Consider the following 20,446-nt stretch of genomic DNA (forward strand, 5'->3'; position numbering starts at 1 on the left):
AAATCAATTGCAGTAATATGGGCAATACACTTCTCTTTTTTACAAATTCTATATTAATTCTTATTCATGTTTGCTATGATTTTATCTGTGTAATATCTATGTAAACTCGTATTAATTAATATGTATAGATAAGACTACAATAATAGCTTAATGTGTGATGTAGTCATTCATGAATGTATTTACGTAACAACGTAGTAAAGATTGATTGCTTGAGGAACTTTAACTGTATGCGCAGAAGCATTTGCAGTTGGTCAGTGACTCTGCCAAAGTGCTAATTCCTGATCTAACTGATGCATTGTGTTTATCTTGGCTGTGCTTGTGTTTTGACTACATTAAACGATTTATGAATATATGTTGAAACAGTTTTAGCATTGAGTTCAACTGTTCTGACAATTTAGTAACTGCATTGATAAAAGGACGTTGTTTTTTTCCTGATGTATGATATAGAAATTTTGTCAAACAGTGGTTTAAAAGGGGTGAACAAATTTGTTTCAGATGCTAACAGATGCGCTAGGTTCACCTGAAAATGGAGAAATAATACTTATAACAGATGGGGAAAACACTAAAGGAAATCTTTATTTATCTAGGCAGAATGCCATAAATGCCAAGATTAAAGTTACCACAATTGCCGTATCTCAGCAAGCAGACACACTTCTTTCCGACATTGCCATCGAAACTGGAGGAAAGCACTTCACATATTTGGAATTGGACACTATCAGCCTTGCAGCTGTATTTGATGCAGCCATCTCTGGCGGAGGCTTTGTTACAAAAGCGGCAAGCCAGCCTGTAATGGTAGAAAACGATACCTTTATTCAATAAGATTTTTCACATTTCCCACAAGCCTATAAATTCGAAATCGTAGATGATATATGTCTACAACGTTAGAGAAGACTATTGCATCAGTTTTAAATTTTTATAGCAATAAATAAGAACAAAGCTGTTAAAACCTATGTAGTTAAATGTTTTCAGCAGACCTATTACTTGAAACATTCTATATATCTAAAAAGTTAAACTTAGTTGATATATTATTATTATTATTATTATTATTATTATTATTATTATTATTATTATTCACAGTGTAATTTCAAAAATCTTCTTTAACTTTGCAGATACTATCAGAAAAAAGTGCTTCAATTGAGATAAATAGAACATTTTCAATAGAAACAGACTTAGGTAAGAACACATCTGTTTCAGTGTTAACAACAGTAAATGACAACATATACCTACAACTAAATGGCCCAGCAAACTTCACTGAAACTCTGACCGTCTATGGAAATAGTGCAACAATAAAAATAGATGGCATTGCCAAGGTAAAACATTTGTTTGAAATAAACTCTATATGTCGTTATTTGGTTAATTCAGATAAACTCATGTTATCTTACTTTGTCTTATTTAATTAAATTATTATATATTTTCTTACCTGGATCGTGAAAAATATCCAATACACTTGTGTTTTTATTTGTTGTTTCACATAAAAATATGACAGAGGGAAAAAATCAAAAATTTGTTGGTCAGTAAAGATTAAAGCAGCACAGCTCCATTCATAATGCTTAATGAGGAGAATTCGGGTGTACGTTCAACATATATTTGTAAGACCTCGCCAAGTCAACGATGTAACCCGTTGATAAATTTATATTTTTTTGCTCGAAGCCTGTTGACTTTTCGTTTTTTATGAATAATAAGATTCCAATTTACATAATATTGCAATACCAAAATGATTCTCTAATGCTAGTCCGCTAGCTTTGGTGAAAAGCGATAACGTAAATTTTATTATATTTAGTTATGCAGAGGTCGCTATTCCACGGTGCATATCCATATCGGTACCCTCTTTGCGAAATCTGCTCAAACGGTACCCTCTCTGAACATGCACAGGTCATTCTCTGCTAAAAACAAATCAGCGATGGATAACAATACAGTAAAATTTCATTGTAATAAGGAAAAGAGGTATGACACGTAGAAAAGATGTATACCACGGAACACTAGAATGTTTTATTTATGTGCTGATTTGTCATGTGCCCGATTTTCATGTACTTCAACTTCACAATAAGCTACAAGAAATCAACATGTCTTGCTTCGCATATGCTTTTATTTGCGTGAATCGTAACATGAGCATGTAATACTTTATACTTTTATGTAAATATTACATACTTAACGATTTAGGCAAATAAAAACATATGTCGTGCTTTGAGGGTACCTATTCGTTCAATAATGAGAGGGTACCTGTGATATAAAAATTCAAATGAAGAGAGGTAGCCCGTGCCGCTGCAAAACCGAAAGTAGGGTGTTATTATGAATTTTACATTTATTTTTGACAATATACTGCCATTTGTCAAAAGGTGATATGTATATGAACATATTAAATATGTATGATGCATATATAATCAAGCCACAGGTTCATTTCAGCCAGAAAAATATGTCGAGGTGATGAGCGAAGTAAGACATGTCGATTTTTTGTAGCTTATTGTGAAGTTGAAGTACATGAAAATCGGGCACATGACAAATCAGCACATAAATAAAACATTTTAGTGTTCCGTGGTATACATCTTTTCTACGTGTCATACCTCCTTTCCTTATTACAATGAAATTTTACTGTATTGTTATCCATCGCTGGTTTGTTTTTAGCAAAGAATGACCTGTACATGTTCAGAGAGGGTACCGTTTGAGCAGATTTCGCAAAGAGGGTACCGATATGGATATGCACCGTGTATTCAGTACACAGGTGGCAGTATCAGTGCAGTCTGATACCTGGGTTGAAATACGCGATCTGATTGGACGAGCCAAATTGGACGTCCAATCAGATCGCGTATAACACACAGGTATCAGAATCCAAAATGGCAACGACAAGTCAAAAATTACCGTGAAATAGAAAAAAATCGATAGAATATTGATATGCGTTAGACTTGAATTAAGTAAGCTGTGGAATTCAAGTTCTTTTTATTGATGTAAATGAATGATGCAGCAAAATGCCTTCGGAATGCGCCTCAGTCGCCGAAACGACGATTTCCCGTGTTCCACATTGTTTGGCAAATGAACATATAGTAGGCTTTTCACCTTTCTATAACTATAATTTTGATAGTGGAATTTTTTTTTGATATATAATTTCATCGGTGGTTTTGTATTTGGTACCTTATAGTAACACGAGTGTTGAATTTTTTTTCAGGGTTGTAGTAGGGGTCCAGGGGCAGGTAGGGGTGGGTCGTCCAAACACTGATACTGCCACCTGTGATTCAGTATATAAATGGCTTGGTGTTTTCTTTACATTTAAAACTGATAAATGGTTTAGTACATAGTGAATGATTGACAAGATATTTAGCATGATCAGAGAAATGTATATTGTCATGACGGTGTTTTTCTTTTAAGATTGGCGACTACAGTTTGACAATAACAACAACATTTAGACAAAATGTCGAATACCACGTGACGACGTCTCCAACAATAACAACCAGTGACGTTATACGTGTTGTATCAAGATTATTAAAAACTAATATCGACTTATCGTCTGAAGATTTTCCGGTAGTCTTTGCAGATGTCACAAAGAGTAACGCCCCAGTAATAAATGTAACTGTAACAGCTACTGTTGAATCAGACACAAATCCTCCTTGTACATTAAGTATGTCTGACAATGGCATTGGTAAGAATGCTTTAAACGTGATCTTTGATTTACTAGTTTTGCATGACTGACTGTGTATTGTTGATAGTAATCAATGTTTCTGATGTCTCTTAAAACTAATATACTATTCGACACTCCTATTTGGCAAGGGTTTGTTCGGGCATCCGGTCATTGAATGCCATGTTGGTATTTGTTTTCTTATTTTAGAATTCAACATTGTATTTAAAGTTATACCCCCAAAGATTAATAATAGCTTGCGGTTTTTATCAGCAAATGACAATACAAATACAGCAAGCAATTGTAAAATCAATGCCGGTATATGTTATTTTAATACCACGTAAGGGTGACACTTAAGTGAAGTAAAACATTCTACATATCAATTTTGCTATTATAGAGCCGGACCGATTGAAAAATGACGGAACATACTCTTGTTACATTTTACCCGGGTGCCTGGGATCCGGACGCGTACAGATCAAAGTGAAAGCATCTGGTGAGAGTGGAGAAACTCTCCTTCTGTACAGTAATACAGGTTCTGCACTTCAAGATGAAGGTAAGTTGAATTGATTATTAGTAAATTTTAAAATGTATTTAACAATATTTTAAGAATACTGTGACTGATTTCTGTCAAAACAAAACTCAAACAACGTTAATGTAACTATAATGATAAAAATCATAATGATAAGAAATTGTAACATATTTTTTATTTCATTCTGAAGTTTATTGCAAGCAATCAAAGCTCTGTTTAAACGTGTTACGAAGTTTAAATTCGTGATGATGATGATGATGCGGACAGTTAATCACTCTTCAAGATCTTTTCCTTCTTACCGCTTATATTACCTCATTGATTCAGAAGAAACCGGATAATAACCTCCCAACGTTGACAACAAACAAGATACTGATAAAAATATCTTATCTAATGATATAAAATTAACTTCTATTGTATGTTGGCAATCCTATTCTTATTTACTCCAAGTGTGTCCGATGTTTGTCCTGTGATCATTTCCAAATAATGTGAATTACGGTCTTTAATATTTTGACCCTTCCTTTAACGTCATCTTCAAATCCGTCTGAGTTTCATTTACATTAAATGAGATGTAATTAAATTCAAAGAAGTCCCAAACAGAAAACAAACAGGAAAAAACATATATATAGGAATTCAACTGCAGTCCAAAAGTCTAAAACATAAAATTTTAATTTCTTAAAGAGATCAACTGGGCCACTTAAAAAGTAACTTGTGCACTTGAAAACTCAGAAATAAATTCAAAATTATTTAGAAAATCGTACTTTTGTGCTTTACTTAGCCCGAGGTGCAAAGCTTTTCAATTTTAGATCATTTTTAACAAGAACAAGTGTTACGTCAAAACAAAATGAGCGAATGATCTCAATTTCGCACACTATCTGTTTGTGTAGACCTACTGTATATCACTGGAAATCTAATCGTGTAAACTATTTCAAGTCCAATAACGGCAAAAAAAACTTCAGTAGAGGTCTGTTAAGTATGGTGGAGTTCCTTTAAGTAGGTATTAACGGAACGTATGCTTTTTAATCAAATAAACAATTCATACGTATAGGAATATAAGTACTTGGAGTAGTAAAATTCTGGAAACAAAAGTGATCCCTCGGAAGCATTAATCTCAAACAAATTACATAAGAATTGCAGACTCGATTTGATTGAGTCTGTACATGAGAGATAATGAATAAGTGCAACATCCCTCACGCCCCCTAGCACCGGCTTGAAAAGTAAAGTAAAGTCATTTTGGTTCAAATTCAAAATTGCACAAATTTCAGATGACACAGTGATAGAGGAAACTATTGTTAATTCCTTTCAACGAAATGTTGTAACAGAGGAACTTTATATATCAAACTACATATATGATGAATCAGTAGACACTATAGCACCTGGCATGATAACAGATGTCGAAATAAATAATATCGAGACCGAAACAAAAGAAAATGGAGAAAACAGAAACTTAACAATCACTTGGACAGCAACAGGAGATGATAAAAATCAGGGACAAGGTACTTTTAAAATTATTTTGATATTAATTAGATGAAAGAATATCAGAACTATAACAGACAAAATAAGGCTTGCATTCAAAATAGCATGTTTAAATTTCAAACATTTATGTTAGCAACTTAAAGGTTTAGCAGGATGAAATGTCATCCAGTTGTCTTATATTTGTAGATTTGTAATTGCAATGAATACGCTATAAAAAATGGTAATTTCTATTGCAGCTACGTCATACGAAATGAGAATTGCAAGTGATATTGGTACTCTACGTGACAATTTTGAATCTGCGGAGCTCATAAATTCGACGAATTCAACTAATAGTATATTCCCACAAGTTGTTGGAACGAGAGAAGCGTTAAAACTTGTTGTAAATGCAGAACATTCATATGTAGAAACCACTTTCTTTGCTGTACGTGCTATCGACGATGCAGGCAATAAGGGCCCTGTCTCAAATATTATTTCTATTATAGTTGCGAGTGGTTTCCGTGTATCCGGCGAACAAGGTTATGCGATTGATGAAACAGAAGATGATTTCATTCGAGACGAAGGAGGAGAATCACTGACGCAATCAACTGATAAGCTAAATATCCGACACATAATTATCGGGGTTTCTGTTACCTTTGGAGTGCTTCTGTGTGTGGCAATTGTTTTCTTTATTGTAAAAAAATCGAAAGCACAAAATTCGGCGGTAACAGGAAAATTTTCAAACATTTTGTAATTATTAAAATTATAAATCACTTTAACTGTACTAATTGCATAAAAAACTGAAACAGAAGCAATAAAATGTTCAGGTAAAAGGCCAATAAATATTTTTTTGGAAACTATCACAAGACAACAAACAAAAGCTTTAGAAAAGTAAAAGTATTTCTTGGACATAAAGGCTCTTTAGTTAAGAGTATGTGTACTACCTGTGCATTATAGCTAAAACGGAGGTGAAGGATAAATTTAAATGACGATATTAAAGGGTTTGCAGTAACCAGGTTTATAAAACAGGCCATCTTCTATTCAAAGTGATTTGTCTATCCTTAGCTATTGTCAATCATACGGACACGTACAGACTTATTCCTGCAGGTGTACCAAGTATTTTGAAGAAATACATCATATGTTATCTTTAATACGCACAGAACACATAGGTTCTTTTTTCTTTTCCTTTAGGCAAATTCAGCAAATGTGTTAATAAATTGTGTGAATAGCTCTCTGAAATCTATGATTCAAACAAAATTTAAGACGCTTGTAGGGATAGGATGATTAAATGTCTTTTTAAGCAAATGAAAATGTATATTGAAGTAATACCTGTTGTCTGACTATAGAACAAATCAAGTTAGTAACATAAGCATATATGTTCAATATATCTTTTTGGTGAATTTGAATTACTTACCAGAAAGCTCAACGTAAGCTATTTACTCATCCATGTTTGGTTGTTGCACTTTTTCATTATCCCTAATGTACAGACTCAATCAAACCTATCAATCTCTGCAATTGCCATGTAATTTTATTGTGATTAATGTTTCTGAGGATCACACTTTACCCAGATTTTTAACTGAGGGAATGGACGATAAATTCATTTGGGTCATCTATTTTGTAGCATTTTACCTTAATGTTTTGTTGTTGTTGTTTTTTCTATTAAAAATCGGTTCCGAATTATTATCGTGCACATGTAGGTTTCAATAAAATTCCTTGTTATACAAGATTTAATATAATATTATATCTTACTATTGATATATGACTTTGAATATGTATTTTGTCAAAACAATTTTATAAATCACTTAACGCTAATAAACGGAAAATACATGTAATGAAATAGCGATCAATTTTCTTGAAATTATAATTATATTTGTTCAGACCGGATACTGAAGTGCTTATTAAATTAAAGTTGTATCATAGTTTGGAGATCTTGCAGTTACCTTCATTCCAGTCATCGCACAGTCTGTCTGGGATAAAACTAAAGCATGCTCGTTGATTGGCTCATTTTTCTTTGGTTTACTTATGACGACAGGGAAAGGTATAACAATTACAGTCAACATTGTATTAAGAGACCACTCAAGGGACTGCCAAAAAGTGGTCTCTTAATAAAGTGGTATCTCAATAGAATACCGGAAAATTCGAGACTTTTTATTACAAGTCATAGTTATAATAACATCTTTTTTTATAAAAAATAAAAACTATACAATATTATGTATGTATTACAGTTTAATAATTACATTTATGCCTTTTTTAAAAAATAGTCATCAATATTGTTGGTTTTTGTTTTTTAGTAAAAATTTGTGTACAAATGTGATCTACGCTCATAATACTGTCAACAGGTCATTTTGACCATGAAACAAAGCAGATTGTCTTATATTTTTAATATGTTCATACACATCTCCTGCTGAACATACTTTAAAATCATCTGACAGAGCTCCAAATATTTTTTTATGCAATGAGTTTTAAACTTCTTAATTTTTTCAAGAATTAGTTTTCACACTACCCCGATTTCAAATTCAATAAGATTTTTAGAGATCTAGGATTTTTTGGTCTTTTTTGTCGAAGGGTCATATTTAATGGGATACTACATGTATTTTATAAAGCATCAGATGAGCACCTATACCATCAGCAATGAAAGGTTCGGTTCTGTAATGTTTAGTCCTATACGTTTCACGATTTTATTTCGACTACAATCGATGACATGTGCTATTTACTCAGACTCAATTCCATGCACGATTTCCTCATACAATTTATCCGGTCTTATTAGATGTCTGTCTTTTTTTTCGCTCGATCCGACGTCATTTTCTTTAAGGGAGGTCACTCTGAGCACATGACTACGCAAATGCGGTGTTGTGATACGTTATTGCTCTGACAAAATATGTCACAATAAATATTACGATCGGAAAATCCGATTTTGAAACAATTGCAATTGTTATTCGTTTTTAAACGACAATTATTTGTGACCATTGACCATGTAAAATATTTGTTTGTTTGCTTGTACACATCTAACCTACTCGCTAATTACACAGGTGAGAATGCCCGCAGGGACGATTGTTTGTCACGGCCGTTTAATAGATACTTTAACACTTAATTTTGTACATTTGGGCCGACATTCAGTGGCCGCTGGCCGCGATATAAAATAGTCGTTTAATGGAATTAAATTAAATAGTAAAAATCATCGGGAGGGATTTTATGCGGCCGCTTAATAAAAAAGTCGCTTAATAAAGGTGGACGCAAGTACGATGCCGACTGTATAGAAAAGTCATGTTCAGATGCTCGTTCATTGGTTACTTTTATATAGAATTACATATTTTGACGGCAGGGGACTTATACTCGTACAAATCAGATTGCCCCGTGTTTCGATATTTTTTCAATTTACTTTTTACTACTCGAAAGTTGATAGGGAAATTTGTGTTTATTTACTAAATTTTTCTTTAACGGTCACCCCAAGTAATTTTTGTTTCAAAAATGTGAGACCGGTTTTGAACTTTCGGAATTGTCAGACATAGGCATGGTGATGGTCGTGAGAGGGTAACAACTCGGCGTGAAGACGGTTATATTGTTATAAGCAGTATGAGAAGGCGATTCTGAGCAAAATCTAAGTAATGGGCACCACATGCCATACTAATGCAGAATTCAGGCAACTTACTTAATTTTAGTAAAAAGCTTCTTTTTTTGTTACCTTAACGTGTTATCCGTAATAATTGCCCTACCAAGTTTCAACCGGTGATCAGCTTCAACAGTTTGTCGGCCTATTCCTTTTTTAACACAAAGATGAGATCAAATGAACAAATTTCTGAAAATGTATAACATCACTTAATAATATATTAATGTTTTAAATTTATGTAAGGAATAAACAAGATCTTATAAGATATCATTATCGAATTTTCGAACAATATATATAATTACAGGTTTCTAAAAGGAAGATCAGGTCGCAGCTCATTGTTTCCTCAAACAAGATAATTAATCTTAATAAAGTATATTTTGCTGCATTCTGTATTTTTCTGGTGCAAAAACGTCGTTATTGCAGCTGTTTTCTCGCCGATGAACATGAACTTCAATCTTTTGCGCTCTTAGTTTATCTGTAGCATAAAAGAGAGACATAAAGAACCCCTAAAGGACGGTGTTTTGCACTTTCCAGTAACGTCCATGAGTATGCTTAATCGAACCAAACATGCAATATTTTCGTCGTTTTAGGCGTTCTTTAGAGATTCCGTTTTCCCTATTATATTCAACTGTAACTGAAAACAGGAATAATAATTAAAAATATATCTCAGTCAAGTGCTTGAGTGTTTGTTAATGTTTATGTGATTCTTTGTGATTACGAAGCAAACGTAATTTTCTTTACAAAAATCTGGAAACAAAGTGATCCCTCGGAAGCATTAATCACAACAAAACTACATAAGAATCGCAGACTCGGTTTGATTCAGTCTGTACATGAAAGATAATGAATAATTTCAACATCCCTCACGCTACAAGTTGTATTTTGTGTAGGATTTTAAGCCACATCGATCATATCTTAACATTAATGTTAAATCAGCATGCATTCAAATCAAACTTGTGAAAAATGTACGAAAAGTAGTAAGATTCAAGAGTCAAGTAATAATTTACATTTTGTGAGCTATCAATGGTGATTTTTTCATTATTTGTCACTATATTTCTACTGCGTTAGTAACGCAGTAAGGGTATTTGTGCATATTTCGACCTCTTTCTGTAATAATAGTAGGTTATTATTGTCATTGATAATGTGTGAATTGCTTACTTTTTAGTTACTATACAATATTATACTTTAAATTTCAATTTCAAAATTTTTATGAAAATAAGCAATAATCTTAATCTGGAGGCATGCTGCTTTAATATCATTTGACAATGTAACAGCGCTAGTGCCAGGGGAAAACCACAGGTGCACCTACGTTTATTAATAATATCTGGCTCAAATGGACACAAATAAATGAGTCTGTAATATCATGGATTATTTTTGCTTCATTTTATCTACATTCTAGAAATGTTTAACGTATTCATCATCAATATTATAAAGCAAATCTTTTAATGGCTTAAATAAAATTCGTTCAATACTCCAGCAAACGTAAGGTGACAGACAACGTCTAAAATAATTATGTTCAAAACGATCCGGAAATAATTTTTGAAGATTCCATTTCGCAATATCAGTAGAATTATTGATTAAATAAATGTATTGCTATATAAAAATGAATGATAAAATTCATCCGAATGTGTGCTCTTTTGTGATAGTACTTTTAATTGATGCTACACAGAAACAACTTTCATCTAGCAAAGTGTTTGACTGATAGTAATTGATTTATTATAGTTATCATGAAGTGTCGATTACTGTATACTTTTATCTCCATCATTGAAAACACGATAGAAAGCAAATATTTCAAAGAGAATGTCAATAGTAACACTGTTCTACTCTCTAACACCATAATATACTTTATATTATCTTAAGTGGAAGAAGGAAGGTGCTTTAGGAATTATCCGTGTATATCTTAAATTAAATCTATCAATTAAAGATACGTTCAATACAAACATTACGTTCTCATATGAAGTATTGACAGCTTGAAGAGCTACAGTTCAAATTTCAAAGTTGGAGATTTTATAAGAGTTCATATTTTATATTTTCAATAAATGATTTTAAAAACTATTTAATCTACATTCTGTTGATGCGTCGAAAACAATTAAACCAAAATTATAAATTATTAATGTATACTTTGTTGAACTTAAATCACCAAGAATAAATGTAAGACAAATTGTGTAGTGCTAAAACCTTTAATCTTAAATGACACCTTGCAATGTTGTATCTGAAAGTTCAAAATCGGTTACGTTGCAAAGAGATATTATAGACAGAATTAGGTTTCTGCAGTCAACAAGAAATATCACGGGCTAACACATGAACTACTTAAATGTAGAGACATATGTCGGGGTGTATCAATCACATATTCCAACGTTCAGAATAGCTTTGAATTAACGTCTGGTTTTTGAAATCATTCCGTACACTAAATGATATAATTTAGATTAAAATTGGAGTTTCAATGAAATGTGCGGTGTTTTGTTTGTATTTCATATACACATATCATATCATAAATTTTCCTGGATGTATTGTTGTAAAACTGCCTTACAATAGTACAGATCATTGTCAAACATGAAATTGCATTATCGATATGAAAATGTTTTTGTTTTCGTCATGTTCGATATAACAAATAGGTATGTAATGGTTTAATCTTCCCTAAAGTACCCAAATATATATTTATCAATGAAGCAGAAACTTACAAAATTAGATAACATCTACAATCGCTGTTTCCTTACTTGTGACTAGAACATAGCTAAATATGTGGATCTCGAGTCAGCAATTTTAATGTAATTTTGTTGTGATTAATGCTTCTAATAGATCATACTTTATCCAGATTTTCAAAGTGCACAGTGACCTCTTCTCTGTTATTAACTTTATGATACCAAATATCATTTGTTCCGCGTCAAACTATAAGGATTTTTAGATCACTTTCTTTTGCAAATCGCAATGTCATATTGCTCCAGATTTCGTAACACTAACTGTGCGGTAATGCTGATCATACGTTATTGAGCCCACACAAAAAGTTATAATAATGCACTTAGACAAAAGCAAGTTTCGAGACTTTTTAGGCGTATTTTCTTCAAAAAAATGTTATCCTTTAGTTATCATTATAAAGATAATTATAATTCTGATGTTTTGATTTTTACATTAAGTAAACACTTGTAAATACCTTGTGAACACCTAAATAAATGGAGCTTATTTCACTGCTTCATGATATAACATTTATAGATCAGTTTAAATTTTCACAAATTAAAAAGAATGTGATGCTGATGTCTTGAACTTCTGTCAAAATAATATTTACAATCATATCGTTATTCGTATATATTTATATGTTTCTTCATTTTTAAACTTTGAAATAACGTTTCCCCTTTCTCCAGATCTTTTTACGTAATAAAATGGATAACATTATATAGGCATTTGTTTAAATACTATTATTTAATGATGTGTGGCGGATTAAAACATTTTTCTGCTTTTCTTCATCTGTAATACTTTTTTATTCTTTACTCTCCCTGAGCACCGATTTATTCTCAAACAAAGACAAATAAAGTTAATTTGTTGTAAATGACTTTCTCAGACAAAAATAAAAAATACAAGACGACATTTAATACATATAACATTGTTATACTCTCACTGGAATCGTGTCATTAAGCTTTTTCCGAAGTAATCGAGTCGACAATGAAGCCTAAAGATTAAAGATGTCTTTATTTACCCATAAAGACAAATCATTTGGGACATGTAGTAAAACTCTTTTTTCAAAATAGCCAGCGTTAATATTCGTTATAGTTCCAAATATAATTCAAAATGTAGAAAATTTCTTGAACAGTTGATTACGTTTGCAAAAAGTTAGGACCTCAATTTTGGCATAAAAAAATGAAATGTTTTTGCCTCTGTAAATACAAAGGATTACTCAAATAACTAACAGCTTACATATTATTGTTTGGTTGGTTTTGGTTGGTTGGTTTGGTTTGGTTGGTTGGTTGGTTGGTCATTGCATTAATTTATAAAGAATGAAGTGCGAACTTAACTTGGTACTATTAACAATGTCCAATATCTAGGAAATTGGGTTTTGTATTTACAAGGACTCTGTACGTCGCCTTTACGTTAAAAGGTTGCACATTTTCAAATGTAATGAAACAGTTCATTTTAATACCAGTAAATCAGACGTTTCTAAATAGTAGATTATTTTGCTTGGGTTTAACTAGCCATACCGCACCAAACACTTTAATTGTTAACATAAAAATAGTAGATAATCATACAATTATTAAGTCTAATACATACACATGTTCTCCAGTTTGCTTTCAAAAATGACTTTCAAGATGATATTTCTTCTATTTCAGAGTCCTTAACTGTCACGAAAACGGAACTGTTAAGACTAATGTCAGGAAATATTTATTTGTAAATCCTAAAAGGCATTCAATTGTATAATGTCCAAAGTAGGAAATAAAGTTGAAGTCCATTGTCTTAATGTGTCTGCCACATTAAGGTAATTGATGAGATACGCATTAATTCCCTGTACAAAACAAGACATGCCATTAAACATTATTATTTACTCGATGATTTTTTTCTTTTGGTTGTGAAATTTCGTGTGCACACAGTATAGGTCATATTGCAACATTCAAGTTTTACTTGTGGAGGATGCATAATTTCAGGAAGAAACGGACACCTAAGTAGGGGAAAGTGGTTTGAATTAAACAACCTACACCACTTGACCAAAGGCGCCGCTTACACGACGTTAAAACATAAATAAGTTATATAACCATAAACAACTGAACAGAATTTAAAAAATGCAGTGCATAAATGTGTATAGTGTCGACATTAAACAACCCAAACCGACATACGTAGTTTAGTGATAAAACATTGTGACCAGACATAGACTGTATCACAATACCAGAATTCTTGACCTAAAAGGCACATTATGCCTCAGAAATGAAAATAATTATCGTTACCTTCTTTACTTACAAAGGGCAAACATGCGTTTTATAACGTTTCAACGTTTAAATAATAGTTTTTGAGCATGTTAGATGCTTATTGATGGAAGAACATGGTGGGACTTTATTCTTTCGGCGTACGACGATGGAACTCTTTGAGCCGGCTGCGCACTTCATTGATCCATTTTCCAGCCGGCTTTGTCAGCCGGCTTACATCGAATGCGCCGATTTAGACAGAGCGGCGAGCGGCTATTTAATATGGCGGAAAATGTCTAGCAAAACGTGCATATAGCAGAAATGCTAATTTTATTAATTTATCTACATTTTAATGTAGTCTTTAGCATATTATATTAAAAAGGTTGTAATGTAAAGCTGTTTTAGTACGTTATTTAAATGCTAACTGGTGTAAAAGCTCTTCCAATATGCATAAGTTTTTCGTCCTCATTATTTTCGTACCAAATGATTGGAATATTACCTGAAAATGTATAATTTACATTTAACATCGTTAACTAACATTTAAATGATGACTGGTGAAAAATATGCATTTCATATGTATTTACATTTCGCCCTCATTATGTTTTGTAACAAAGAATGGAAATGTTTCCAGACAATGTATATAATTTACATTTTGCATGTTATACATGAATTTATCGTCTTTTTTTGAAAGCTGCCAGTGGTCATCAAGTAGTTTCTGTATCACAGTTTAATTATTATACATTCAGTGCCAGCATTGCTGGCAGCAAAAACATTATATGTATATTTAGTACACAGCATGCCATGACAGTTATACAGATTTCTTCAACTGACCTAATGTTAATGCACTTTAGTCTCCTGCAACGTCCCTGCTCTTTCAACGACCTGGCGTTTCGATGACAGTGCATTATTAAATCTAATCTTATGTGTCGTACGATACTTTAAAAAAACTGCCTGAAGGTATCTGGCAGATAATTCTGGATTGTAAACTCTGAAGGGATTGGGTTCTGTCTTTAGCACTGAAATAATGAATAAAAATTTGAGAAATACTTTAAGGTGCCATGTTCGAAAAAGAGGCTATGGTAATTTTATACATGTAGTTCAAAATTAAGTATTTCAGACCATGAGTCATTATTTACATAAATCAGAAGCGATTTAGATAATCTTGCAACATGAAATCGAATATCCGAATTTAATTATCTGTCTTCAATTGTCACCATTCAAACAAGAATGTATTACTATTTATTAATATTAACTAATATAGGTTGCATTCCCATGATTTCAATGAAATCATCGTTGTCCTCATCATCAGACAACATAACTTCATATAATATCATGCAAGCTGCTGTAAATTTTGGAAGATCCGCCATATTTGTTTTCAGCCGGTACGCTTCTTTCGACATGAACCGAGTCACATGATCGGCGTACGCCGAATAAGATCCAATAAAGTTGACCCAATGGCATTAAATCTGAAATTATTTGTTAGTAAGTCGCAAAATGTAAACAAAGTAGTATTCTGACTTCCATATAAAATAATTTATCAATATAACAGTACTAATTGCAAACAAATGAAACAGAAGCAATAAAATGTTCAGGTAAAACACCAATAAATATTTTTTTGGAAACTATCACAAGACACCAAACAAAAACTTTTGAAAAGTAAAAGTATTTCTTGGGCATAAAGGCTCTTTAATTGAGTGTATGTATACTAACCTGTGCATTATAGCTAAAACGGACATGAAGGACAAATTTAAATGGCGATATTAATTGGTTTGCAGTAACAAGATTTATAAAACAGGCCATCTTCTATTCAAAGTGATTTGTCTATCCTTAGCTATTGTCAATCATACGGACACGTACAGACTTATTCCTGCAGGTGTACCAAGTATTTTGAAGAAATACATCATATGTTATCTTTAATACGCACAGAACACATAGGTTCTTTTTTCTTTTCCTTTAGGCAAATTCAGCAAATGTGTTAATAAATTGTGTGAAGAGCTCTCTGAAATCTATGATTCAAACAAAATTTAAGACGCTTGTAGGGATAGGATGATTAAATGTCTTTTTAAGCAAATGAAAATGTATATTGAAGTAATACCTGTTGTCTGACTATAGAACAAATCAAGTTAGTAACATAAGCATATATGTTCAATATATCTTTTTGGTGAATTTGAATTACTTACCAGAAAGCTCAACGTAAGCTATTTACTCATCCATGTTTGGTTGTTGCACTTTTTCATTATCCCTAATGTACAGACTCAATCAAACCTATCAATCTCTGCAATTGCCATGTAATTTTATTATGATTAATGTTTCTGAGGATCACACTTTACCCAGATTTTTAACTGAGGGAATGGACGATAAATTCATTTGGGTCATCTATTTTGTAGCATTTTACCTTAATGTTTTGTTGCTGTTTTTTTTTTTCTATTAAAAATCGGTTCCGAATTATTATCGTGCACATGTAGGTTTCAATAAAATTCCTTGTTATACAAGATTTGATATAATATTATATCTTAGTGTTGATACATGACTTTGAGTATGTATTTTGTCAAAACAATTTTATAAATTACTTAACACTCATAAACGGAAACTACATGTAATGGAATAGCGATCAGTTTTCTTGAAATTATAATTATATTTGTTCAGACCGGATACTGAAGTGCTTATTAAATTAAAGTTGTATCAAAGTTTGGAGATCTTACAGTTACCTTCATTCCAGTCATTGCACAGTCTGTCTGGGATAAAACTAAAGCATGCTCGTTGATTGGCTACATTTTTCTTATGACGACAGGGAAAGGTAACAATTATAAAAAAGTCATATTCAGATGCTCGTTCATTGGTTACTTTTATATAGAATTCCATATTGTGACGGCAAGGTTATACTCTTACAAATCAGGTTGCCTCGTGTGTCGATATTTTTTACTTTTACTACTCGAAAGTTGATAGGAAAATTTGTGTTTATTTCCTAAATATCTCTTTAATGGTCAACCGAAGATAAGTGATTTTTGTTTCAAAATTGTGAGACCGAATTGTCAGACATAGGCATGGTGGTGGTCGTGAGAGGGTTACAACTCGGCGTGAAGACGGTTATATTGTTATAAGCAGTATGAGAAGGCGATTCTGAGCAAAATCTAAGTAATGGGCACCACATGCCATACTAATGCAGAATTCAGACACCCTACTTAATTTTACTAAAAAGCTTCTTTTTTTTTGTTACCTTAACGTGTTATCCGTAATCATTTCCCTTCCAAGTTTCAACCGGTGATCAGCTTCAACAGTTTGTCGGCCTATTCCTTTTTTAACAAAAAGATGATATCAAATGAACAAATTTCTGAAAATATATAACATCACTTATATTAATGTTTTAAATTTATGTAAGGAATAAACAAGATCTTATAAGATATCATTATCAAATTTTCGAAACGTATATATAATTACAGGTTTCTAAAAGGAAGATCAGGTCGCAGCTGCATTGTTTCCTCAAACAAGATAATTAATCTTAATATAGTATATTTCGCTGCATTCTGTATTATTCTGGTGCGAAAACGTCATTATTGCAGCTGTTTTCTCGCCGATGAACATGAACTTCAATCTTTTGAGCTCTTAGTTTATCTGTAGCATAAAAGAGAGACATAAAGAACCCCTAAAGGGCGGTATTTTGCACTTTCCAGTGCCTTCCATGAGTATGCTTAATCGAACCAAACATGCAATATTTTCGTCGTTTTAGGCGTTCTTTAGAGATTCTGTTTTCCCTATTATATTCAACTGTAACTGAAAACAGGAATAATAATTAAAAATATATCTCAGTCAAGTGCTTGAGTGTTTGTTTTTGTGATTACGAAGCAAACATAATTTTCTTTACAAAAATCTGGCTCGGAAGCATTAATCACAACAAAACTACATAAGAATCGCAGACTCGGTTTGATTCAGTCTGTACATGAAGGATAATGAATAATTTCAACATCCCTCAAGCTACAAGTTGTATTTTGTGTTGGATTTTAAGCCACAGCGATCATATCTGAACATTAATGTTAAATCAGCATGCATTCAAATCAAACTTGTGAAAAATGTACGAAAAGTAGTAAGATTCAAGAGTCAAGTAATAATTTACATGTTGTGAGCAATCAATGGTGATTTTTTCATTATTTGTCACTATATTTCTACTGCGTTAGTAACGCAGTAAGGGTATTTGTGCATATTTCGACCTCTTTCTGTAATAATAGTAGGTTATTATTGTCATTGATAATGTGTGAATTGCTTACTTTTTAGTTACTATACAATATTATACGTTAAATTTCAATTTCAAAATTTTTATGAAAATAAGCAATAATCTTAATCTGGAGGCATGCTGCTTTAATATCATTTGACAATGTAACAGCGCTAGTGCCAGGGGAAAACCACAGGTGCACCTACGTTTATTAATAATATCTGGCTCAAATGGACACAAATAAATGAGTCTGTAATATCATGGATTATTTTTGCTTCATTTTATCTACATTCTAGAAATGTTTAACGTATTCATCATCAATATTATAAAGCAAATCTTTTAATGGCTTAAATAAAATTCGTTCAATACTCAAGCAAACGTAAGGTGACAGACAACGTCTAAAACAATTATGTTCAAAAAGATCCGGAAATAATTTTTGAAGATTCCATTTCGCAATATCAGTAGAATTATTGATTAAACATTGCTATATAAAAAGGATTGATAAAATTCATCCGAAAGTGTGCTCTTTTGTGAAAGTACTTTTAATTGATGCTACACAGAAACAACTTTCATCTAGCAAAATGTTTGACTTATAGTAATTGATATATTATAGTTATCATGAAGTGTCGATTACTGTATATTTTTATCTCTAATGCAATACACGATAGAAAGCAAATGTTTCAAAGAGAATGTCAATAGTAACACTGTTCTACTTCCTAACACAATAATACTTTATATAATCTTTAGTCAAAGAAGGAAGGTGCTTTAAGAATTATCCGTGTATATCTTAAAGTAAATCTATCCATTTAAGATAACTTCAATACAAACATTACGTTCTCATATGAAGAATTGACAGCCTGAAGAGCTACAGTTCAAATTTCAAAATCGGAGATTTTATAAGAGTTCATATTTTATATTTTCAATAAATGATTTTAAAAACTATTTTACCTACACTGTGTTGATGCGCCGAAAAAAACACTAAACCAAAATCATAAATTATTAATGTATACTTTGTTGAACTTAAATCACCAAGAATAAGTGTAAGACAAAATATGTGATGCTAAAACCTTTAATCTAAAATGACACCTTGCAATGTTGTAGCTGAAATTTTGCAAGTCAGTTCTGTTGCAAGAGAATATTATAGACAGAATTAGGTTTCTGCAGTCAACAAGAAATATCACGGGCTAACACATGAACTACTTAAATGTAGAGACATATGTCGGGGCGCATCAATCACATATACCAGCGTTCAGAATAGCTTTGAATTTACGTCTGAATTTGAAATCATTCCGTACACTAAATGATATAATTTAGATTAAAATTGGATTTTCAATGAAATGTGCTGTGTTCTATTTGTATTTCATATACATATATCATGTGAAAACCAAAGATATTTTCCTGGATGTATTGTTGAAAACTGCCTAACAATAGTACGGATCATTGTCAAACATGAAACTGCATTTACCTGATATGAATGTGCTTTAAATGTGTAATTAAATTGTTATGATAGTAAATAGTTTTTCATTATATAAAATGTGATCTGTTTTATGTACAGTACACCCATTTACTTGCTAACATTACTATTTGACGAATAATTCATAGGCAACTTTGTGTACTGTGATTTATACAACTTATAGGTGTTTAACATACCAAATATGTTGATATACTAAGTTATAAATTGATATATACAATATATAGGTGTTTAACATACCATTTAACACACCAAATTTGTTGATATATACTAAGTTATTAATTCAGTTAATGTTATTGAGATGAGATCAACATTTTATTGTTATGTCTGAAAGTCGCATGTAATTCTCTTATTATGTTAGTTATTGAACGTTAATTTAACATTGGTTGACTTAATGATAATTATGGAGCAAAATGTTGTACTTTTCTATAATCCTGAAAACATGTGTCTCCAAAACTGACATTTTGTTGTTTTTCTTAGCTGGTTAATGTCGTTTTCTCTGTAGCATACTGAATAATCCGCTATTGATCATTACTTGATTAATGGCCTAACATTTATGAATTCTGCAAAGAAGGCGATGACAATTAGACGCATATTGTTCAATCAGGAAATTACCCAGGATGTGAATTTAAATAAATCTCCATTAATTAAGTATAATTTAATGAGTTTCGTTTCAAAGAAGGAGAAGAAAAT

General features: G+C 31.9%; 1 protein-coding gene across 2 annotated transcripts in view; it reads left to right on the forward strand.

The window, feature by feature from the left end:
• Positions 1-7,653, forward strand: part of LOC132746030 (calcium-activated chloride channel regulator 1-like) — a 29,128-nt gene extending 21,475 nt beyond the window's left edge. The window contains exons 8-13 of one of the 2 annotated variants that reach the window (XM_060735079.1): positions 496-792; positions 1,110-1,310; positions 3,361-3,631; positions 4,005-4,160; positions 5,399-5,629; positions 6,092-7,653. In XM_060735079.1, coding sequence (XP_060591062.1) covers positions 496-792; positions 1,110-1,310; positions 3,361-3,631; positions 4,005-4,160; positions 5,399-5,629; positions 6,092-6,339 — 1,404 coding nt within the window. In that variant the 3' untranslated portion in view covers positions 6,340-7,653. Of the gene's footprint in view, positions 1-495; positions 793-1,109; positions 1,311-3,360; positions 3,632-4,004; positions 4,161-5,398; positions 5,630-5,845 lie in introns of both variants that reach the window. The other variant, XM_060735078.1, reaches the window with a different exon arrangement.
• The last annotated feature ends 12,793 nt before the right edge of the window (positions 7,654-20,446 follow it).

The sequence above is a fragment of the Ruditapes philippinarum genome, unplaced genomic scaffold (genome assembly GCF_026571515.1).
Source record: "Ruditapes philippinarum isolate M1 unplaced genomic scaffold, ASM2657151v2 ctg4103_1_1_1_1, whole genome shotgun sequence".
NCBI classification, from domain to species: Eukaryota; Metazoa; Mollusca; class Bivalvia; order Venerida; family Veneridae; genus Ruditapes; species Ruditapes philippinarum.